A 24473-nucleotide genomic window follows, 5' to 3' on the forward strand; every position below is an offset into this window, starting at 1 on the left:
TACATTTTGACAATTCACAGAATGCAAAAACACTAAGTGTTGATTTAGGCATATGCAGAGTGTACTATTTTGCATTTCAAATTGCCCTGGGAAGGCAGCAAGATAAACATTTAGGAAGATTTTTCTGACTTGTTTTTGAGAATGATTGCAGCTTTCAATTCAAGTGAAACAGGACTTCTCCATCTCTCTTAAACTAAGACTTTCCATGTAGTGAGACCAAATTGTGTCCTTGACTACAAGGGATTCTTCTGTCCAAAACTCCTGTTGTCATAATCTTTAAATCAGAGCTGGATGGCCTTTTAAAAGTATCTGGTTGCTCATTCAAAATGTGTGGGTGTAGTGCTCTGATGTATACTCTGCAGGAAGTCAGACCAGATAATCAAGACAGTCTTGGTCTACATGACTTCATGTAAGCTTTTCAAATGGGCCAGTTGTTCTCCCTAGATGTTTTAGGAGATAATGTCAGTGCAAAGGTTAATATGATTGTTCATATTAAGTGAAAATAGAAACCCACAAAAAACTGAGAATATATTCTTTACAGGCATAGCAAAGATGGAATATCTAATAGGACTTAGGAGATTTTTTTCCTAGACTTTTAACATTAGGAAAAAATCTGAGACTCTTTCTTGTAATAGAGTAAAAAAAAAAAAAAAAAAAAAGTGGAAATGTTAAATGGTTTGAATAGTTTATTTGGAACTGATGAAAAGATGGGCCTTTCTTGCATCCTTTTGCTGTCTACTGACACAATATCTAACTGAGGAAAAGCTCTAACACATGCAAAAGCAGTGAGAGGAAGAGCATATGGATGGTTAAGTGATGTTATAGCTCATCCAGTCCATTTTTCTTCAGTGTGATAAAAACAAACAAAAAGTAAGGGAGTAACGTACCCAGCACTGCCTGCCGTGGCAGATGTGTGAGATGCTTTCGAAGGATGTTTGGAGTAGCTGCTCAAGAATGAGCCTGTATTTAAGTGTGAAGTAGAAGCAAATGCAAATCATTCAAACAGCAGGGATATCAGTTTGGAACTGGCTGAGTGCTGAGCATCCTGAGGCAAGGATGCTCAGGGCAAGACTCGTCCCCAGCTCTTTTGCTGTGCTCTGTTAAAAACGCAGTTTTCCGTTTCATCCAGTGCCGCAGGCATCCTCTAAATTTTGCTGGTGGAAAGGAGTCATAATATCTCCCTGAACTGCTTTTGGAACCTCAAGGAGAGCTGATGTTGAGCTGGAGGAGTAAAGACAGTAAAAAAACTTGGTAGTGTGGCTGTGGATGCTCCTGGCTGTAGTATGCTCTTGGCTACTACAAAAGCCTAGTGGGAGGTTCTTGCCAGTCTCTTCACTCCTGGGAGCATGCTGCTAAACTGGCTCTTACCAGCAATTCTTTCATCTCTACAGCACAACTGAGGAATTATACTTGTACTTTGGAATATGAATTTTTGACAAATCTGTGCAGCTTCCTTTAAGCCCTGAAGAGTGAGCCACCCTTAGCTTGCACACTCATCTACCACATGGATCTGAATGAGTATGATAAACTCAAGTGCCGTTAACCTTCTAATGTATAGGCCTACAACTTCTTACCTCTTTCACTGTCTTCTATGTTACTGTCAGGTAGTTTAATGGCCTCCTAATTTGTGTGTGTGGATGAACTAATTAGCAATACAAAAATATGAAATCACCTTATATTTTCTTATCATCAAGTCTTCTGAGGGTTCTGAATTTGTCTTCATGCATAAGGCAAAATAATCAAAGATGCAGAGCTTGTTAAATTTGCCTTCATTAACACTGAATCTATTTGCCTAAGTACACTTATTCCTGCTGAGATCACTTAAATATACAATTTCCCTGTTTGATACTTTTTCTTCTTTCCCAGAATACATTTTCCAGCTAATAAGGAATTCACATTTTTATAAGAATATTTCTCTTTCTGTATACTTCTTTCTGGCATAGTATCCAAGACCACACGTTTATGAAGGATGATCTTTGTCAAAGTAGATCCAGCTAACACAGCCAGTTTGTAACAACCCGGCAAACCTGTGCTGATCAGGCTTAACTTTCAACATCCGCAACACACTCCCTTGGACAGGAAAGAAATTATGTGTGTCATCTTGTTTTCCTTCATTTTATGAGAAAGTGCTGCCAAGTGCATTGACCTTCTTGGTGCTTTGTTGAAGTCTAGTAATTAACCTATTGGATCTTTTTATTGCCTTTGTGGCAATAAAACTCTTGGTTAGTTGGCATGTCTCATTGATTTAGGTGCTACTTATAAGTCAACAGCCTCACTCTTTTTCCTTTCCTCTTCTGATTTTTCATCCTTCTCTAAATCTGATGTTTCACTTCAAAGCTTCTGGCTCTAAGTCATTAATTCATATTTTAATCCATTCCTTGCCATTTGTGCATACTGAAATCCAATGTCTTAATCATCCGTACCCTCTTGGTTCACAGCTGTTTCCTCAACTTTTGATATCTGGCATATAAACCCTTTTAAGACACTTTCTGCTGAGTAAAATACCCAGGGCTACATCTGATATTTGACAGGATAATCCCAGTGGTATTTTCCATAGACTCCTTAACTCTCTTGGGCACTACACAGTTCATGTTTCCTCTTAGTATTGGAGGAATGGTTTAATTGATTTTTCATTCGGCCTTCTGTCACTGACCTCTTTGTCAGACTTCATTCATTACACTATTCCCAAATTACATTTTCTCTGTCCTTTTTTTTGGTGTTTTTTATTTTCTCTAGGATGGAGCAAGTCCATTGCAAGGGGGTTCAGGGAGATGTACACCCACTCCCTGGGTCAGTATGGTTCAGTATGCACTGAGGTCTCTGTTCATGTGCATTTGTGCTGATAGAGGCCTGTTCTGTCTGTGTTGATGCAGGCACTGAGAGAGAAACCTGGAGTACTTCAGTGCAAGCTTGGTGGTTTTTCCTATGTCCACTTTCACCACAGAATGATAGAATGGCTTGGGTTGGAAGGGACTTAAAATGTCATTGATTTCCAACTCCTCTGCTATGGGCAGGGACGCCTACCAGATCTTGTTGCCTAAAGCCCCATCTAGCCCAACCTTGAACACTTCCATGGATGGGACATCCACAGCTTCTCCAGGCAATCTGATTCAGTGCCTCATCACCCTCCTAGTGAAGAATTTCATCCTAATGCTTTAGCTAAATCTCTTTTAGTTAAAAACCTTTCCCCTTCTCCTATCACTTCAGGCCCCTATAAGAAGCCCCTTTTTTCAGCTCTCTTGTAGGTCTCCTTTAGGTACTGGAAGGCTGCTATGAAGTCTTCCTGGAGCCTTTTCTTAGCCAGGCTAAAGAACCCAAATTTTCTCAGCCTTTTCTTCATAGGAGAGACACTCCATTCCTCTGACCTTCTTCTTTACCATCCTCTGGACCCACTCTAATGGGTCATGTCAGCCCCCAGAGCTGGATGCAGTGCTCCAGGTGTTGTCTAAGCAGGGCAGAGCAGAAGGACAGAATCCCCTCCCTGGCCCTCCTGCCCACACTCCTTTGGATGCAGCCCAGGACATGTTTGGCTCTCTGGGCTGGGAGTGCCCATGGCTGGGTCATGTCCAGCCTCATCCACCTGCACCCCCAGGTCCTTCTCCTCAGGGCTGCTCTCTAACCATTCTCTGAGCAACCTGTTTCTATGCCTGGGATTGCCCCAACCCAGGTGCAGGACCTTTCACTTGGCTTTGTTCAGCTACAGGAGTTTTTCATGGGCCCAATCCTTTCAAAAAGAAAATTTCTTGGAAGAATCTGCAATGTTGGCAGAATCTATACCTATGAAGGTATTCCTGAAAATGCTTGAAGCAGTGCAGCTGATGAGTGCACTCCGAGCTGCACTGATTTATTTTGCTTGTCTGACCCTCTTCATATTAAGCTGATGAGCTCTGATCTTGTCCTTTTTGCCCACCTTGGGATATATGTGAGTCTGTTTTTTACAGTGCCACAGGTTCCTTCCCTGGGCTCTTGCTATCAGCTGACAATGTAGGAAGAAGCAGCATCTGCCATGAGCAGACCCAGGGCTCTGTTAGGTTTTATCATCATCTCATTGTCATAATCCTTATCATAATTACATCTGGTTAACATTTAACTTCAATCATAAGGCTTTCAAGGCTTGCTACTCAAACTGCTTAAAGCATGCGTGTTTTGTACAGTGTCAGTGTTAAGTGCTGAATCTTGTGTTTGAGGAATGTATTCTTTCCTCCAAGGTTTGATATCACAGACTTGAAGTGATTATATTTTGATCCTCTTGTGTGTATTGCATTAGACAATGATTTTGAAGCCCACAGTATAAAGGCTTCAAATGTCTGTAAGCATATGCAGATAAAGACATCCTGGAAAGTATTTTTTGTAGGTTCAAACACAGCTGTCCAAACACACCAATAGAATGTCACAATGACTTAAGACATAAGCATTACAAACCTTTAGTATTTCCAGTAGATCTTGTTTTGCAGGATTTCATAGGTGAAGTTTTTTTAAAATGGTATTAAATAAAAATCCAAATGTCAGTGATTTGCAAAGCAAATCCATGAACAAAAGTAAAATTATTCCACCAAGTTTAATTTGATATCCTTAAACACATACATACTTAAAACTTTTTCCTCTTGATGTATATTAATTTTTATTGATGTATCAAAAAGAAAATAAAAATATACCAGTAATTATTAGAATTTAATTCTGAAAGCTGGAGTTTCCACTTGATCAGAATTAGCTTAACATGAAAAAGTAAGTACTCCTCTCAGAGTCTCAGTTCAAATCATCTCAAGTTCTCAGGATCTAAAGAGGAATATAAAGAAATACCTGTTCAAACTGGGAAATAATTTTTTCCTGCACTTTAATTTTTGTATATAGAACATGTAGCTATATATATATGACCATTATTTTTGTTTAAAACTTATTTGTATATATACATACACAGTTTTTTTAACACATAGAAAAATTCCAACTTAGCAAGAAAATGTTAATGTTTATGCATTATTTAGTCCCAGAGTTGCCAAGAAGTCTGCCCACACAGAATCCCAACAGATGCCAAAGACATAGAAGGGCTGCCAAAAGCTGAGAGCATTGCAGTCTCCATCTCACACTGAGTCATATAAATTCAGGTGTTAACCTCTGCCTAGTTTATTAAAGTCTACCAAACTGAGAAAAGGACATATCATTTTAGTGATGTTTCAGACTCCATAAATCTTCTCTTTTTCATGTGTGTTAACTAATTTCCATTACCTTCATTTGTAATGGTACTTAAATTTAGTTAAGTAAGAATAACCTGATTTAAAGAAAATCCTGCGAAGATAAATCTTTGCCTTTGCTTTGTTTATTACTCATTGGTGTGCCAGAAGTCTGTAGAGCTTTCAGAACTCATAGAAGACTTAAGGATGATTAAGATAAAATGTGTGTCTACATAAAATAAACACGAAAGATGGATGCATGTTCTGCGCTTTTACTTGATGGTAGTGGGAATGTACTGGTTTAAATTCAATGAACATGCTGTTAATTTAAAGTGTTTATCAAAGACTTTAAAAACGGTTGACTGTGTGAAACTGTCACATGCATAAAGATATCTCAGAATATTAGAACTCTTTTGCCCCCTAAATAATATAGCATTATATATTATAAATAGTTTCTGCTTATTGAACTGTAGAAAACATTGAAGATCTAATAAGGCTTAATACAAATATTTTTTTATAAATCGTTCTAAACTGGGATGCAGGAGTCTTAAATAAAAATTAATCCTTTGTGTGCATATATATATATATATATATATAGATATATATATATAAGGAAACGGTTATAAAAAGAGGGTTAAAATTCATCAGAGACTATTTTTTTTCACCTTGACTTTAGATGGGAAGGTTCCCTCTTTGTATCTAGCATTGTTAACACCTCACCCTCCCTCATTCAAACAAAACTCTGCTGGGGATAATTTGTGTTTCACAGAACCACAGAAGGGCTGAGGTGTCCCATGAGGTCCCATGGAAGTGGGTTTTTTTCTGGTCTGGTTTCATGTGCCCTTAACTAATCCTTTGCTGTGTCTGGTGTCTCAGTTTTGCCACACTTCCTCACCGGTCTCAGGGGCCTCTGACTTGAAGCATCACCACTAAAGACCAAGGCAAGGAAGGCATTGAGTACTTGGGCCATGTGATTTTTTTTCCAGTCTTTGTGTTGCTGTCAGTACACCTTCAGAAGTCCTTTCTGTTGCCTTTTACTTTCCTCAACAGATTCAGCTCCAGATGGGCTTTGCCTTTTCTCTCTCTTTCTAATTTGTTCTGTATTGTTTCTGACAATTTAAAAAAGATGAAAGTTTTCCTCTTTAGCTCATGTCTTCAGATTACTGAAGGTTGAAATGCAGCTAGCTGTAGTTGAAATAAGAGAATGGCTCAGCTTCCCCTATTTATAAAGACAGTTTTTAGAAGCTTCAGTTTCTTTCTGTGAGAAAAGCTCTGTGAGTTCCCCTATCACATATAGGAGGAACCATATTGCAAATTGAATAAAACTGACAAGGGGAAACAGTTTCTGAGATTGTTCTAGAGAAATGGAAAAGAGAAAATGTAAAGCCAAGTCCTCCTTTCCTAATCTCAGTGTTGTAGTTGATAGATGACATCACCTTTAGCAATTATAGTTAGAGATGTAAAATGCTAATGGCGTATTACCCTGAAGGCATTTTGCAGAACATGCCCTGGAAGGAGGGATTTAAGAGGTAATAGAGGCACTTGACAACTCTTAATGAAAGCAGTAGCTTGAAAATCACACATTTCCAGGCTTTTAAGTGTGGTGTTGTAAGGCTTTCGAAAACCAAGAGAGGTTCACTAAAGTGTTCTTGCTTCATGCTCTTGTGAATGGAAATGAGCTCCTTTGCCTGTCTTGTGGAAGTGTTAGCTGAGAGGCAAGTGTTGAAAGAAACAACAGCAAGTTCAAGCAGTGGTGAATGCAGAAACAGTAGGACATGTTAGATTCAACAGGGAACTTGGGCTCCATTGGCCAAGTTTTGCAAGGTGTAAATATTAAAGAACAACTAAAAGTTATGTATTGGAACAAGGAGCCAGAAGGGTGTCCTCCTGGATTTGCTTTCCTAGAAAACGCAAAACCTGAATTTTATTTAAGGTTTGAAAACCTTTTGATGAATTCTGTGCTTTGAGTGCAGCTGGGGTGATTTATGGCTTTGTGATTTCAATCTGTAACTGGCAGAACTTTGCAGGGTTGAGCTGCAGTTTTGAGTTTTTGAGGTTTCGAATCCAAATCATTAGCTTTTTCCTGCCCTTCACTTAAATCTTTTTGCAGATAAAATTTTTCTTCCAGCTGTTCATTGTGATGTCTCAGATAAATAGAAATTAAGCAAAACAAAGCTACCCCACAACCTGCTAAATAAGATTCAAATAAATAAATGTCCATTTGAGTTTCAGTTCTGTTTTACTTGCCTACTTTAGTGCTGCAGTCTGCAAATCACATGTAGAAGACAAAGCTAGTATGATACAAGTTTCTCAAACTAAGTAGGGGTAACTCTTCTCTCTGCGTTGAGGGGATTGCTTGGTTCTGTTTGTTCTCTGCATTGTCAGGGCTTTGGTGGTTTTAAATAGTATATCCGTGCAAAGTAAGTTTAATCTATAGTTTGCGTATTGCTCCTAGTTTGAGTCATGCCAAAGCAAAGAAAGTATGCGAATCACTGCTTGCATCTCAACTGGAAGATTTATTAGTTCTAACTGGATCTAGCATGACACTGGTTATACCATGTTAGCAGCTGCTGTCTGATAGTTTTGTAGCACAAAGACCAAAACAGGTCAATGCTACAAGTGATTCTTACTTCCCTCACATTTAATATGCAATTATTTACTACAGTCCGTGGAGAAGATCAGTGAAACATCCAGTAAATGCATTGCCACTGTGGATACAGATGGCCAAGTGGGACTTTGAGGGTGGTGGCTTAAGGAGGGGTGAGAGGTGTGTCCTCTCTGAGTGTCAGCATACTCGTACATGCAGTGTGCCCAGAGCCGTGCTCTGTCCCCAAGGCTGGCTGTCATTAATTAATGGAGAATTAATTAATGGAGAAGCTTGTGTCTGTGCTAAGGAGCTCTCCCAGTCTGTAAGCAAGGTGGAGATATGGAGTTGCCACCTGGAAATGAACCATGGAGGGTTTTCATTCAAAAGGATTCCTGGAGATCGTTTGGAAGAGTGTTAGCTGGGCCAGACCAGAACCTTTCCAGATGCCTTTCTAACAGTTTAAAAATATGCATAATATCAGTGCTTGAGAACATTCCCTGGAAGCATTTTAATGTACAAGTGTTGATTCAGTCTCAATGTCTTTCAGGATGTTGGCAAAGTCTTGCTTTTCACTAACTCAGATAAAAAAAATTACTCCAAGAAATTCAACATATATTTGCTATATGGGCATGAAATGCTGTATATACTCCTGTTTCACTGTCAGCTTCTGTGTGTGTTGAGCACTAATGTCTATTGATGGCCAAATCTCTCCTGACAGTTTGTCAGGAACCCACTCTGCAGTAGATGAGACATAAGATCTGTTTTGGCCTAATGCCAAGAGAAATGATGAGGGGAGAAAAATGTATTCCAGGGAATAAGTACACGTCATTCTTGAATCGGAAACTGCTAGTTGCAGCACCAAGCATATTTTACAGGAAGCAAAAGTAAGTTCATTGTGTTTTTCAGTTTGTACTGCACAACAATAAAAGCTCATATTTATGCAACATTTTTATGATACAATGGTATTGAAAATGCAGCTACAATTAATGATAATGCCGTGCATATGCTTACATTGTGATAGCTTCTCCCATTGAGTCAACAAATGAGAATGTTGTGTTCTTGAGAAATAAGTCTGATTTCTGTGTGCGTAGCCGCACATCACACATTGAACTTTCTCTGTTCACTGGATCCAATTTCTTCTGGAGTCTCCTCTCCTCTGTCTGACTTGTGGTCATATATAGTCAGTGAATATCAGAATCTGTTTTCCCACTTTCTAATTAGAGTAGACATACTTCTGAAAGGTAATCTGGGAACTACCTCATTATGGTGGTCAAAAATGTACCTCATTGCAAGTTTGAATTTTGAATGAAGAATATATTTTGGGGCCTTACTGAAGTAAGACATTAATATCTATGAAAGCTAATAATACAATATAACTTATCTCATGTTTATTCCAGGGAACATTTAAGTGTTTCTTTCAGATACTAGTTTTGAAATTATCTCAGTGCCTAAAAAGTGACCATGTTTTTCTTTCTTTCCCTTTTTTTTCAGCTGTGGGACCTACTGCAGAAGTTGCAGTTCATCATGACATACATTGCTCCCTGGCAGATTGCCTGGGGCTCATCGTTCCACGTTTTCGCTCAGCTCTTTGCAATACCTCATATCCTTCATAAATTTGTTTGTCTTTATTCTTAAGTTCCTCTTCATGTATACAATTTATTTACAGTGTTTGAATGAGATTTTAAATTTTTAGATAATGTACTTTAAAATTTGAAAATTTTGGAACATCTTCTGAGAAACATAGGCGGTTTTTTTTTGCTTTTTTTTTTCTTTTTTTCTTTTTTCTTATTTTGGCTGCATAGGATCTGAAACTGCGAAACTGAACTCTGACTCAGGCTGGTGTGTTTATTCCCACCCAGCCACATTCTACAGATCATTTGCTTTCCCAGTCCTCAGCACCGAGTTTTGGTGCATCCAGAAAGAAATGTTGTGACAGACATATTGCTGGGCTTATGGCTGACTGAGCTCTCAAATATTAGTTTCTTTCTCAGTTGTTTCTAGTTGGTATGTCAGATATAAATTCATTTCAGTGTGCCAATTTTTTCTGCAACTGTCCTGATTTTTTTGTTTTCCATTTCAGAAGCAGCTAGGCTTTTACCTTTTAATGTGAATTTTTCATTGGGGTGCTGAGAAATATTCTTCTTTTTAACCTTTCCACTCTGTTTTATGAGTAAAAAATATTGGATCATCAGCACCAAAGCAGTCCTTCAGAAACAGTCTGTTTTGGTGCCTGTTCCAGGGCTGTCTCCTGGTTTGTGGATATGGGGAGTAAATGACCTCCAAATGACCTGTCTGTAGGGTTAAAAAATATATATTGAATTTATAGAACAAAAATTATTCAATTTAAATTCAAATTCAATTAGAAACTTGATTGAATACAGAAAAAAAAACCCACCAAAAAAAACATTTTAAGTGAACGGATTTAACTTTATTGACATCTAAGGTGTTACCAGATACTAACTTTTAATTTCTTCCTTCCCTGCTAACCAAAGTTGTAGAAGAAGAGTTGACACAGTGGTTTTAGTTCAGACCTACTGATGAGTTTACTTTGCACTGTTTATTAGATATACACGCGAAAGTCTTTGTCCTTTCGTCCCACAGGGTTGGGTTTTTTTCCCTCGAGCGATTTCTTCCATCTGTTCTTTGCTGTGCAACGCAAGCAATGTTGAGTATAACAATGGTTATGTTTCTAGATGGGAAGAATAAATGGAAGCCTCAGAGAGAGGCAAGTGCACACAGAATAACTCCCAGAGGGGAAGTTTTAGATTGTTTCCTTATAGAAGGAAAGCATTATAAAAGCAGTGATCTGTCCTAAGAGTTTTAGGTTATTTGTAGCAAATCCTTCCAGAATTTCACAACAAAAAATATTTTCATTTCTGTTGGAGAAGTGTATGTGGATTTATTTAGCAAAACATTTAAGAACTAAGATTATATTTCAACAAGTTTCCCTTTGGTCTCAAATATTTTGTTTAGTGATAACTGTGCTCTTGATAAAATTACCAATTAAATTTCGCAAAATGGAAAGTAATTAAACCACAGTTTCGTTTGTTTACAGAATTATTGCTAAAGTGATCTACCAAACTTTTTATTATTTATATTTATAGTATGCTTTGTAAATGGAAATCTGTCTTCTAAGGCAGTGCTGCAATTAAGATACTGGTTAAATGCTGAAGTTAATATTCCCACAACAGCAATAACTCTGCCTCTTCGCACAGTACTTTTATTTGTTGTTATCATAACCCTGCAAACAGTAATGATGAATGCATGTTGCAGTTTACAGAGGTACTAAACCTGCCATTTCTTTACAGAGTTAATTATTTGTGGTTCTTAATTGCTTCGATCAGTTCTGCAAACAGGATGTAAATTTTTAAATTTTCAAGTGCCTGGGTGAACTTTGCAGCAGAGCTCAGTGATATGAGTAGCTCAGCATGCTATAATGCCTTTGAGTGCAGCATGAAGGGCAACACGTGTGGAGCTTTGCCTGGTGGTGGTTGTAGAGTCTCCACCACTAGAAATCTTCAGGATTTTAGTTCAATGTCTATCAGGAGTCATAAGTTTAGCTGATCCTGCTTGTGGCTGCTAGATGGACTAGTTGACCCTTCAAAGTCCCTCTTAATCCTAAGAGATCAGGAACAGGAATGTGCTTCAGACTTGAGGAAAGATCTGCAACTTCACTGCCTGACATTTAAGTGGGTAAGACGAGGTTACTCATTTATAAGTATCAGCCCATTGAGAAAGTCAGTATAGTTTGTAGTTCCAAGGCCGATTTTACCTAAAAAGGACACAGTGAAATGGGAGGTAAAAAAAGTTTGTAGTTGAGATAATCCTGTTTAGGAGAGTTTCTGCTTTGGTTGTTTCAGGGTGCTTTCTATCAGAAAACAGAACCCTGTGACAGTCAGTTTTCCCAACCTCTAAGTGACTGTGTGCCTGGAAGGCACCTTTAGTAAATGCAAGTAAAAATGTGGGTTTTGAGTAACAGAGGATTTGAGCTGGCCTTACTGCAAAGTTTTGTGTTAGAAGAAGGGGATGAAAGATTTTCAAAATGTCAGTCTCACGTACTTATTTTGAAGTTGGTTTGAATTTAAACAGATTGTTAAATTGCAAGGATTAATCCTCAGAGACAATGTTTTATTTAATGTTGAAGAGTTTTTAGCTTTGGGATTTTTGTTCTCAAAATTTGATTTTGACCATGTTAGAAAGAAAATCCATTATTCACAAAGAAACAAGTTCTGCTTCTAGACAGTGTAGCCTAACAAAGATGGTACACAGGAAACCTGGCTTGGGTCATAGTGTAGGAAGGTATGCCTGTAAGTTTTTGACACTTCTTTTTTACTTAGACATAATTAAAACATTGGTATTTAAAGTAAATAAATAATGACCTAATACAAACAAATTTGATATCCTCAAATAAAAATACCCCTGTGACAGATAATTGCCCTCTGCATGCATTAGATAATATATGAGAGTCAGATGCTGTTACTTGCTCTCATGACAAGCTTGCAGATATGAAGCAGTTAAAATCACTTTTCACAAATCAAATTGGTAATGTCTTCTGTCCATTTAGCAGAGAATTATGTCTTTTGTGAAAGAAGCCCCCCATTGCCACTGATTATGTCTAAGACACAAACAGTTCACAGTGGTGTGTGAAATGTCTTGGCTCATGATGGTGGCAATTTTTAAATCAATCATTATATTAGTACCAACTTTAGAAACTTGGTTTGCTGCCCTTATCTGTCCTCTTTGTTCTCTTTTCCTCTCTTCAGCTCCCATGCCTCCTTCCCTTATCTGACACTTGTAAATACTTGTTCATCTCTCACAGCCAGTGCTTGGTATGACTGCACTGTAATGTGACAGTTTAACTTTTTTGATGCACTTGTTTTCTGCTCTGTGCTCTCTGTCACTTTTTAAAATTTCAAACTGTAAGGGCAACTCATTTTTTCAATCTCTCTAATGCACTAAGACACCGTTCCAGACCACTGTCTTTCAGTAAGGTTTAGAGATTTGAAAGGTATCTGTTGGCAAATATTTGTTTCTAGATTTTGCAAATGGCTCTGAAAGCATGGCTAGCTAGCACTTTTATGGAAATGCTGTACCAAGAATGATGCTACTTTTGTTAAAGAGGGCTTTTTGTGAAGTCTCAGGGATTGTGAGACACACATACAGTAAGTATATTGCTATAATAGGGTAAGCTAAAACACTCTGGTTATTGGGTGATTTTACTTGAAATTTAGTTTGAGATGTGCTTGATCATTGTCCATTGATGGTGGTTCCTTTAGTTCATTGCTTCTTTACTTTGCACCTACCTCCCAAGAGAGGTGTAAAGGAGTGGCAAGTGGTCTCTTATGCCAGTTTGAAAGTATTTTTCTTTAAATTTCATGGATGTGGTGTGATTTAATGAAGAATTTAGGCCTAACATTTTATTTGCTGACATTTATTTAATTATGTTCTTCATAACTTGCATGTTTTTAAGTATCTTTATCCATCTCCTAACTTGCTTTCCAGCAGCCTGAAATACGATGTTACATTTAAAGTAAACTATGGATTCAGGCATTCATTATGATGTTTATGTGTGATACTCACTATTCCCCTGTCCTCACCTTCTCATTTCTTATATGTTTCAAAAAGTGTGAAATGCTGAGCATTCTTTAGCTTTCAGTCAGCATGGAATAGTAAATTCTCAGTAAGAATCAATGTGAAAGCATGACTTTGAACCAGCAGGTTGGAGTATAGAGGCACAATTTCTCCACATACCAGGTCATTCCAAAACAAGCAGAAACGCACAGAATGGAACACTGGAGACAGTGAAAGCAAGACTCCAGTATGGAGAACAAATAATTTCTGAGAGATTGGTTTTTTCCTTGTATGTGTGTGTTTTAAGCTCTGTGTCAGACGCTGGGAAGGCACTTTTGTGTTACAGAAGGTACCTTAGGTAGCTGGAAAAGGTCACTTACTGCACTGCCTATGCTTAGGATCTATCCTTGGGCAGAGATTAGACGGGGTCACCCCGATAATAAAACCGTAGCATTGAAGAGCCACATGCTCTTACACGCTGGTAATGGGTGATATTTAGCACTGCCTGCCTTCCTCCCTTTCCGTGTTACCTTAACTTGCAATTTTCAGACTCTGCTATGCTTTTTTTTCAAACTCTGGCCACTTCAGTCTTTTCTACACCACTGAGTCCATTTCTGGGTAGTGTCATCTTCATCGCATCGTATGCACGACCAATCAAGTTCTGGGAGAAAAACTACAAGTAAGACTATTTAAAAATTTCTACCCTTGTTATTTGTAAAAGTTTTGCTCTCACTAGTTTCATTTCTGGTGGTATTTTTGTTTCCAAAGGTAATCCTTAAATTAGGGCATGAAAGGTTAATCTTTCAGTCTTGTTTCTGGTGTTCTACTCTTTTGTAGTTATTTGGCTGTTTCTGAAAATGTATTTAAGCAATTATCAGTGTGTTACAGATGAGGCGTCATGTTGCATTTGTTGTACAGACACACAGTAACAAAGCTGTGAAAAAGAAAATAGCAGTAAAACTCCCATGGTCAGCCTTTTTTGTCTAGATAGCTAGTGCTAGCAACTAAATGTGTGAAGCCTTTGGCACTAGCAGTCAGACTTCATAAATACATTTTATACTAACTAGGCTGATTAAATGCTACCCTGTGGGATGCAGCAGGTAACTCTGCAGCTGCAGAACTGTGATATGAGGCTGAAAGGGAAAATTGCATTGGCCAAGTCAGGGCTGGGTCTCACCAGGGAGGAGCGCTGTACCCTTACCACACCTCAATGTGTTAGTGATGCTGGTGTATCTTAGTTTGAAGAGTTTTATTTTGTTGCATTTTGATTTGTGTCGGTGGGTGAATATATACTCATCTATAAAGAAATCAGTCAGACAAAGCTGAGTTGTATAAAGAGGCTTTGTATTCATTTCAGAATGTGATGAGATTTGTGGAAACCTTTTGAGGGGAGCTCAGTTTTGTACACTGGGACTAGGTCTTAACAAAATTCTCACATCTTTTTTACTGGGTCAGCAGTTTTGTTCTTTCAAGGGAGGGAAGTGGAGGGCAGTTATGGAGAGGCAGAAAGTGAGGATTTTAACATCTGCTACATTTTACTTCAACCAGAGCATTTTGAAGGCATGTGGTTCCTTTTCTAGGTACCAGTTAGAAAACCAGCCTCTGTTGAAGGCACATCACTGCCATATAGTTCAGTTAGTGTCAAGTCTTCAGGTTATTGCCAGTGGAAATAGAGGGAGTCATTTATATTTTCTTTTGGTTTGTCTAATCTTTTGATACAAAATGAACAGGAGATATTCACTGGAAGTATCAAAAATGGTTGGTACTTAATACTTTAACAAGGATGTATGAGTGACTTGTTTTCATCAGTAGTGACCATCTGTGATTCCTGCTTAGGGAAGTGAAGAACTTGATGGTAATAGTTTTGCAAAGCAAAGTAATTATTTTATCCATAAACTGTAAAACCTCAAGTGCAAAAAGCCAAACCCTTTTAATACTTTAATTCACCACTGCTTGTCATTTCAAAATAAGCAGCAACTACAACTTTGTCTTCAACCAGAAGGCTTACGTTATTCTTTGTAAAAATTGTGCTTTGTTGCTTGTTAGAAATTCTAGTGTATCTTCTATGACCTCATTTACAACAAAAACCACAACCTTGCCTCTCAAAAACCTTTCAGAAGTAGAAAACAGCCTTGTAGAAGGTTCAGGTTCTCATCAAAGTGAAATAAGTCTTTGCCTGAACCTGTGGCATCTCAGAATATGTACATGGAATGAGTCCTCCTAAATTTGTATTAATTTTGTCTCTAGTTCTTCTGATTCTCCTTTGCCTGACTTCCATGTGACATGAGGAACTAACCAGAATGAGTGAGAGCTGGACAGAAAAACTCCTGGTTTATTAAAAGCATACTGTGAAAAGACAGAAAAAGGCAACAAAGGGGAGTAATTTGTATTAAGAATGAGGAAGTTTTCTAAAAAATACTTCAAATAATTGAACGAACTGAATGGGCCTTGCCTTACTGCTTTGAATTTTGACCTTCCAACATGTAAAAATTCAAAGGGATAGCATAATTGCTTTCTTTTTGAGCTGTGGAGTAAGATAGGATCAGGAACTTGAGCTGGAATGGAAGGTTGTTCTGGCTCTGCACATCTGCCTGTCTTTGGGCTGCAGTTCCTTACAGCCAGAAGTTAAAGGTTATATAAGACAAAACAGAACAGACAGATGGGGAAGTTTCTGTACAGATTTCTGTTCTGGAGTGCATTGACAGTTTCCCCAAGTTCAGCTCAGGGTATTTGTGGAAAGTCACAGGTTCACTGCAGTGTTGTCTGAGATGAGTTCATACAAAGCAGAAGCTTGTGAAGATTATTTTTTTTTGCTGTTTCCGTACTCATTGCTTGTTGATAGGAACTTTGTCCAGGGGAAAGCTATCTTCAATATACTTTATATGGCTTTTTTTTTTTTGCCTGTTTCACGTACTCATTTTCAAACACTTCCTTGCTGTATTGATGACTACGTTAAATTATCACACATTAGCTACAAATTATTAATTTACATTTACATGAAGTTAGATATTGTCAGTTACAGGGTTATTTTTTTAAAAATAATTTAATCTCTTAATTGAAAAACTGAATTGAAAAAAATTTTGACAAGCAGTCTTATGTATCAAAATTGTTTTTCTTTCAAGTCATAAATTAGATGGCTTTCTTAGATTGTCATTTCTATACTGATTGTAATCAGTATTTGCACACTTCTCTGTTGTCAAGCAAACTTCATTATTGTCTCACTTAAGGAAGATTTATTTTTGCATCTCGTTTGGGCCAACAGCCTGAAATTAGATGAGGGAAAAAAAAAATCCAGTTCATTTTTGGTAGAGTGAATCTAAAATTGAAACTCTGAACTTTATCAAGTACAGAGTAACATGTTCATTAATAGAACAGGGCTACTAAGCCAGTAGTCTGAGTGCTGAGCAACTGATCCCTCTGTTCCTTAAAGTGTTGGTTTGGTTGTCCCTTCCTGGTGTTTTCCATGTGCACACACATGAATCTTGTATTTCCCAGTTTCTTTTAGTCCACTTTTTCTGCTGGCTAAAGAGGAGTTTGAATCCTCTGGTTTCTCTGGCTGAGCTTCTTCCATTCTAGATGATGCAAGCTGCAGCTGAAGGTCTCAGAGAATTAAAATGGTGCCTTGTTTGTTTTTCAAGGAGCTGAAGGACTCAAGTGGGTAAAAAAAGCAAATGGGATTCATTTTGATAGTAAGCAAACTGTGAAATTCCAAACAGGCTCTTCAAAATTCAGGACTCATGCTGTGCCTGTTTGGGCTCTTGTGGTGTGTGCAGAGCATGGGTGTTCTTCCCTGCAATCTGCAGATGCTGTTTGTTTTTAGTATGCTCTTTGGTACTCACTGCAGGCAGAGTCTACCACACCAATACATCACTGAGGTCAGGGATCCTTCAGAGAGGAAAAGGAAGGGTGACTAAGAAGAAGAAAAAATCAGGCAGTAAGGAAGGTGAAGGAGAAAGAAGAACTCTTGCAATCACAGTTTTGCAGCTTTTGCTGCCTTTTTTGTTGGAGAGAGGGGTGTAAAATGAGAAGCTGGGCTGCTGCTCATGAGCTGGTTACCTTGTGGGAGTTCGACTATGAGAATTTTTCTTTCTCTCTCTCTCTCTGTTATTTTTGGGTTTGTGTTTTTACAAAGGAAAGTTTGCTGTGACTGGTTTTGTCCAGCCATTGGCCTGGGTCCTGCTTCCCAGTTTGAAGACAGTTCTTTTCGTCCCTATTTTCACAGCTGTTGGAATGATTAGGCTGTAGATGTCAGAGAGAGAAAAGGAAATAGCAATAAATCTTGTTTAATGTATAGGCACTTTAAAGCATGAAGTGTTTGTCCAAATGCTATTGTTCAATTCCTTAGCTTTTGGGGGTTTTTTTGACTACTTTGTTACGCTGCAGCCTGACTCTGTCTTTTGCCTCCCTTCCTCTTATCTTCCTTTGTATCTTGGATACGACAATGACAGAACAGAATAGAAAGTTTACTTTTATTCCCCAGTGGGTCTGAGAGGTGGATCACGTGGAACAGCATGTTTGTTCTCTGCTGCAGCTGTGACTTGTCCCCACAAACAGCAAACTGCCACCAGGAATCTGGAGATTTCACTGTTTACAAGCTGCTTGTCTCTCCTGCACCTTCCTGTTTCTATTCTTCTGGTTCAGTGCCTATTTTTGGGTAAGGCACAGCTTGCATTTGCTTTGAAGCGCCTTGAATGAATTACAGTGTGGTGTAACTGAATTAATTAGGTGTCTCTAAAGAGGCTGTGATTAAATTGCCAGTTATCTCAGTCTGGCATTACAGGATGCCTCTCTATGTTTGGGACTATGTGAGCAAGCCTTTCTTTGCTCCGTCTTTTTAAAAAGTGTATCACTGGGTTATTGTTCCAGTCATTGTGGTCTGGAAAATAACCACCTGTAGGGTTAATACAGCTGGGAATGGAGGGCAAGGAAAACCTGCCCTGCCTCAGATGTAGTGCAGATGGCTTTTTCTTCTTTTTTCCTGCCAGCTCACTTAACCTACCCATCTCAGACAGCCTGCAGGTGGAATGGGAAGAGTTTTCCCAGTATACACATAATTCTGATTGACCCCACATTATGCACATGTGTGGGAAAAGGAGCTGTGAAAAGTACCTGTCTGCTCCCTCCCTTTTTCCCCATAAAATAACAGGCCTTCCACTTTCAAATGCTTGTTTTTAACACACTCTGGTGCCTCTGGTTTCCCTGTGAGCCTCCTCATCTGTTACAGCTGTTAAAACCCCTGCTCCAAACACAAAATGTCATTCACCCATAACTGTCCACGGGCCTTGTTTGGGATCTGCATACTCAGACCTTTCAAGCTGTTCCTTTTAGGACTGGATTTCTTTTTTTCTTAGTCTTTTTCTTGCCATGTTGTTTGATTTTTTCACATGTTTTTAGACCTCCTTAGTAGTGATGTTTCCAGAGAAACAGCTGCAGCAGATGTTTATAGTTAGTAATGGCTTGGACTTTGATTTATAGTGAATAGCATAACTTCAGCATTATTTCCCTTTTTTCCCGTAATTGACAGGAGATAGTGTTTGCCTTATTTAATCAAATATCATCTCATATGTTATGTTCTAACTACTGTCACTGGCCTACTTAGGGTTCGAACCTACTTAGGCTTCAAACTTTCCAGCTACCTGGTCTGAAAGCCACATTGTAGCCTTTAGTTTTACTGTTCATTGCTATTATTTTAGTTTCTTCCAAACTGATGTCTCTGCAAATTTTTGTGTTTCTCTCTGGCTGCCTTTATTTCTATACTGTTTTTATGAACTGACCCGAAAGAAACACTGTATTTCTGTTTGCTCTAAAATGAACTGAGGTTCTAGTGCCTTTGTTCACATCAATTACTCATTGATGAATGCTGATCCCTTTGGTGACTGTGGTTCTTCTAAGAGAGGTCTTCACTGAGTTGGCCTCAGGGTTCCTCCAGGCTTTTATTGAGAGTTGAGTTGATTTAGAACTCTTCAAAACAGTGTAAATAGTATAAATAAGTATCAGTGTGCAGCTGAACCTGAAATGGGTGCTTATTAGCACATGGGACTTACAAGTCAAAACAAATAGGACCAATGAATGAACAGGTTTTTGCCTTAATTTTTGGGGTTTTGCCTCCAAATCAGAAGGGCGTGCCAATCTTATTTACAAAGCATGTAGAATTTGTGAGAGTCTTTTTGGAAATTTCAAAGGTGCTTAGATCTGTGAGAATCCAGCCTGTACTGGTAGACTACAGCCTGTACTGAGAGATGCTTAGACCTGACTTGGTATCCTTAAGTATGGCATTGATGCAGTTGTAGGTGGCAGTTCCCTGGCTGGCAGCCATGAAAAAGCTGAAATATTAGCAAGCTGCTGCCATTTTTCTTTCATTTCTCTTTAGATTGGCAGATTTCCCAATAGAGGTGATTTTTTTTGCATGAAAAACATGCTCCTCTCTTTAAACAATGATTATAATAAACTGGTCTTTGCCCTGTTCTCCAGGGCTGTTTGTGGCCACGGATCTGACACTGGGGGAGAGAATAGAGAAAACCAAAATGTTTGAAGAACAAAGAACATCTCTGTGTGTGCTTCAGCCTTCGTTCTTCATGAGCTCTCTGAAATTACATGTTACTCATTAGACTTATTTATCTGACTGTCTTCTCAAGACCCTTCCCTGTCTGCTCCCTGTTGTAGTGTGTAACCACTCTCTATCTTGCACATCACCAGTACTTCCCAGGGGCTCGTACCTGCAACTCTTGCCTGGTTTGGGAGTCTTTGATTCCTTTCCATGTAGAGCTTTGCAGAGTGACCAAGCCACAACATTCAGGTGTGGAGGTGTTGCTTCAGGTACAGCCCAGGCTAAAAGAAGCCTTGCTAGAAACTACCTTCCCTTCAGAGTCTTGAGCTGTGATCTCCTCTAGAGCAAGTGACCATGTGTGCCCCTTTGTCTACCTGCTGTAGCACAGAGCTGTGCACACCTCCTCTCCACCCCAGTCCTCACCTCATCACGTGACTCCATGTGTGCAGTCACACTGAACTGGGAAAACGTGAGACAAGATGGGCAAGGAAAACCAGGCACCTTTAATCAGGTAGGTGTGGTATTAAAAAAGTGTTTTCTGAGTTGCCTGGAGTTTTATGCTCAAGGGAGGCTATATAAAATTCAAAGATGTAGTTTAACTGTTTGGCAGTATCTCTTTAACTGGTAACATCTCTTCTCAAATTTTTGCCCCTGGCAGTCAATAAAACAAATTGAGGCTAATTGAATAGGAGCCATATGTGTGATAATTAATTGGGAATGTATTCTGATTCAGTGCTCTGTAGTTCCCTGCCGAGTTAAAGATGCATTCACAACTCCAATTCACTGAATCATTCTAAGAGGACAGAGTAAAGACAGAAGGGAGACATCAGAAAGGGAATGCATGCTGAGATCAGGAGGAGCACAAGTAGAGATCAAAACAGTAAGTGGCATAAATGGAAAGGGAAAGGGGTGGGTGGGCAGAAAGGAAAAGGCATGCAATGAAATATCTGAGTGGGTAACCCAACAGACATGGGCAAGCAGGAACTCAGAACTACAAAGGAGAAGAAATCATGACCATGATAGATGAAAGGGCTTTTAAATATATATTTGGAAAGGAAGGCAGCAACACAGACAATAAGGGACTCCCATCAAAAATAGGGCACATGTAAAGTTTTAAAGGCATATGTGGATATACAGTTGCACTAAAGATTTATAATGCTGTTCATCTAATCATCAGCTTCCAAATTATGTAAATCTAATGAGATCAAGTTGACTCATAAAATTTCTGTCATGTTGAATATCGGAAACCCCATGAAATGAGTTGTCTGAATTTCCATAAGAATAAGTGTTCTCAGCAAGTGTTCATCCATTCACTTGGAAAATGCAGATCATATCCTGTGTTGGATTTAACTGAATCAAACATTTAGAGGCAACCTGAGGCTTGGAGTACTAAACCTGAACCTTGCATTCAAGGAAATGCTTATTCAAGCCACTTTTGTCAAAATGTGGAAACTGGTAAAGCTGAGATCCAGGAGGAGATGTTCAGCAAGTGTAACCATTCTAATGGAGGTGATAAGACACATTGTGCACAGGTAGCAGCAGGGAACAGTTCATGCTACAGCATGCTTGGGTCTTGGTTGTCTCCTGATGTACAAAGGTATGTGCTGGACCCAGCTTGCCTTGGTGCTTATAAGAGCAAAATGTAAACCATCTCTTCTTTCTGAGATAGTGCAAAATGCAGAATTGTCTCACCATTGTCACTGAGAATTGCCTCAGTGAACTGAACTTTGTGCTGGTTGGGACTAGGTAAATACTGGATGAAAGCTAGTAGGATTTTTTTTTTTTTTTTTTTTTCAAAAGTCCTTTGACTAGCAGTGTTTGCTCTCAAAATATCAGAGATGTTTTCAGTCTGAAGAGTACTGTAGAGGATACCAAGATGAATGCTGTAAATTATTAACATTCTCAACAGTCCTTGCAGTAAAAAAAAAAAACAAACAGAGGTACTGAAAGTTATCCCTCTTTTAGATTAGATTTTGTACAACTGCACAGTAGCAGTAAGATTTTTGTTGTTCTTCAGTGTAGTGTCACTAATGCTGCATTTGCACATTTGCAGCATTGGAATGGCTTGGTTAACTTCTCTTTTGCCTCCTTTCATCTTTTGGTGAGAAATATAGAAAACCCTGTAGAAAACTAAACTAGTATTTCTGATATAGGCTTTCTTTGGAAGACCAGTCTTTGTCTTAGTCTTGTGTTTCCTCATACTTCCTTGCCATCTCTACCTTCTAATTTTATTATTAAGCAGCCACATTGAGTCCAAAAGTGAGAAAATACCTTAAATATATACTATTTTAATATTGCGCACTGAAAAAGCATGAAAACACTTTGTTATCACCAGTAAAGAATATCAAGAATGAATTCTGAAATGCCTTGTTATCCTTTCTTCCTTTTATGATGTTTAAACAATGTTTCTCTCTTTGTGTAGAGTAGAGGAGAAAAACATCTTGGCCTCATTTGCTGAAGCAGTTCCCAACATTTGTTTTGGTTTTTGTTTTTCTCCCCTGTCTGTTCTCACTCTGTCTGGTGAAAACACCAGGATATTTCTACTCTGCAGCTCCTTGCAGTTTCTCAGGCTTTTCCTGCTTCACTCATAGGCCCATCAGTGCAGAGCCCAGGTGAATCAGTACTGAGGAGCTCTTTGCCCAGGGCTGGGCACTGTGTCGTACCTTTCCTGTAATGTTTGTGTTGGCTCATGATGGGAACAACAGAAGAATAACACTCATATGTACTGTTCCAGATACCTGGTTTTGTGTAATGTCATTAACACAGTTGCTTTTAAATTAAAAGCATTTCTTTCAAGTGCAGCAGTGAGGTCCAGCTGTGAAGCAGAGTCCTGTGTGAAGCCTCATTCTTAGAGGAACATCAGGATCCTGACCTTTTTTACATCCTCAAGAGTGCACACAAAAAAATCTCTGTGCAGTTGCATAATCTTTCCACTTATAAAGCTTTTTCTATTGCGTAGTAAAAAATAATCTGAAGACAATAATTAAATGTCTTTTAAAAGAAAAAGCATACTTCGACAAGGGGAAAAAAATAAATAAGACAAAAGCAGGAACATTGATGACATTTCAGTAAAGCATTAGTGAATATTTTGAAGTACACAGATGTTTAAATCACCTGGCTTACAAGTAAGAGGTGAATTCCCCAGCTAAATCTTTGAATGTCAGGGCACTTAGGTGGGCTGTCTAACCTATGTCTGGGCATTCAGCTTTTGTTCTTGTGTTCACACCTCACATTTTCATCCCCCTTGCTGCAGAAGTACAGAAACTTCCAGGCAGGTGTTGGAATATGCCAAATAAACATGCTGAGTCATCTCAGCAGATGACTGTGGTTTTAACACCCGCTTAAACAAAATCAGCAACAAAAAACCCAACCCAAAACCTCCAAAAAACAAACCACAAAGAAACACTAACAAACCTAAGAAGCCTCAAAATCAGGTATAAAAACCTTTTTAAGGAAGTAAAGAGACTCTAAGAACTCTAAGGAAGCATTATGGATAATAAGACCTTTCTGTGTTTTAAAAGGATGCTTCAACAGTGCTGTCTTTTAATAACTGGGACTTTTTATAGCTTAGCCCTCCCCCAGTTTTCTAGTGTGCAATCAAAGCCACTTTTTATTGTTATTAGATGAAACAATGGCCCAGTCAGGGAAGGAGAGGAGGAAGAAAGCATAAAAAATAAAAGTAGGAGTGAGTGATCAGGAAGGAGAAATTGCTTTCATTTTTAAGAGATCCCTCTTTCTTCACGTGAGTTAAACCCAACTTGATTCTTCCATGCAGCCACCCAGAAAACGTGGGCAGGGTCACGCATGAAGGGGCTGTCAGCCTTGGCTGTTAAAACCACACTGAAATCATTCTGTCTTTTAGATGAAATTGATTCCAAACTACTTCAGTATCCTTCCCCTTCCAATTAATACCTTCCTTTTTACCTCTGGTATCCTTCAAATACTGATGTGTGCCTGCTTATTCTGCCATGTCATTTTCCTTCTCCCTCTCATTGTAGGCAACTGCTACTGTGTTTTTAATGCTAAGCCTTTGTTTATAGAGCCAGCAGCATTAGGCATTCACATGAAAATACTGAAGATTTTTTTCCAGATTCCCATGAATAATCATAGGGCTGCAGCACAGTAAAGTTTCTCCCTTTTAAATTTGCCTGTTAGATGTCATTGAAGACTGGATTAAAATTCATTGGACACAGACAAAGAAAAACTTTGGATTGACCCTAGAAAGGCATCTCTGCATCTCCCAGAGGGAAACTGCTTTTCTTTGGTTTGTTCTCTTTCAAAGCAGAGATCCTCTTCTACACAGTAGGAATCCTGGAAATCTTGAATTTGTGTTTTAGGGTAAAAATCAGCAGCAGCAAGGCAGGTAGAACAGCTGGAATTTTATTTTAATCTTTTGGAAATAATGATTTATTTAGCATCAAAATAGCAATGATTTATTTCTTTTCCTCAATTTACCTGATTCCCAGTATACTCTCTGTATTCTCCAGACTACCCTAATCCACCTCAGCCTTTTTTCTCGCTTTCTAAGGAAACTGGAAAACTGAAGTGGGAGGAGAAAATCTTTCCAGGCAGTATGTTTGGGAAAGAGAATATAGGAAAT

General features: G+C 38.6%; 1 protein-coding gene across 1 annotated transcript in view; it reads left to right on the forward strand.

Annotated features, from left to right (window-relative positions):
* The window catches only part of PCNX2 (pecanex 2), a 150004-nt gene that overhangs the window by 80719 nt on the left and 44812 nt on the right, over positions 1 to 24473 (forward strand). Inside the window, exons 22-23 of the mRNA XM_058834378.1 lie at positions 9247 to 9357; positions 13878 to 14005. Of these exons, the coding sequence (XP_058690361.1) occupies positions 9247 to 9357; positions 13878 to 14005 (239 nt within the window). The remainder of the gene's footprint in view (positions 1 to 9246; positions 9358 to 13877; positions 14006 to 24473) is intronic.

The sequence above is a fragment of the Poecile atricapillus genome, chromosome 3 (assembly GCF_030490865.1).
Source record: "Poecile atricapillus isolate bPoeAtr1 chromosome 3, bPoeAtr1.hap1, whole genome shotgun sequence".
Classification (NCBI taxonomy): domain Eukaryota; kingdom Metazoa; phylum Chordata; class Aves; order Passeriformes; family Paridae; genus Poecile; species Poecile atricapillus.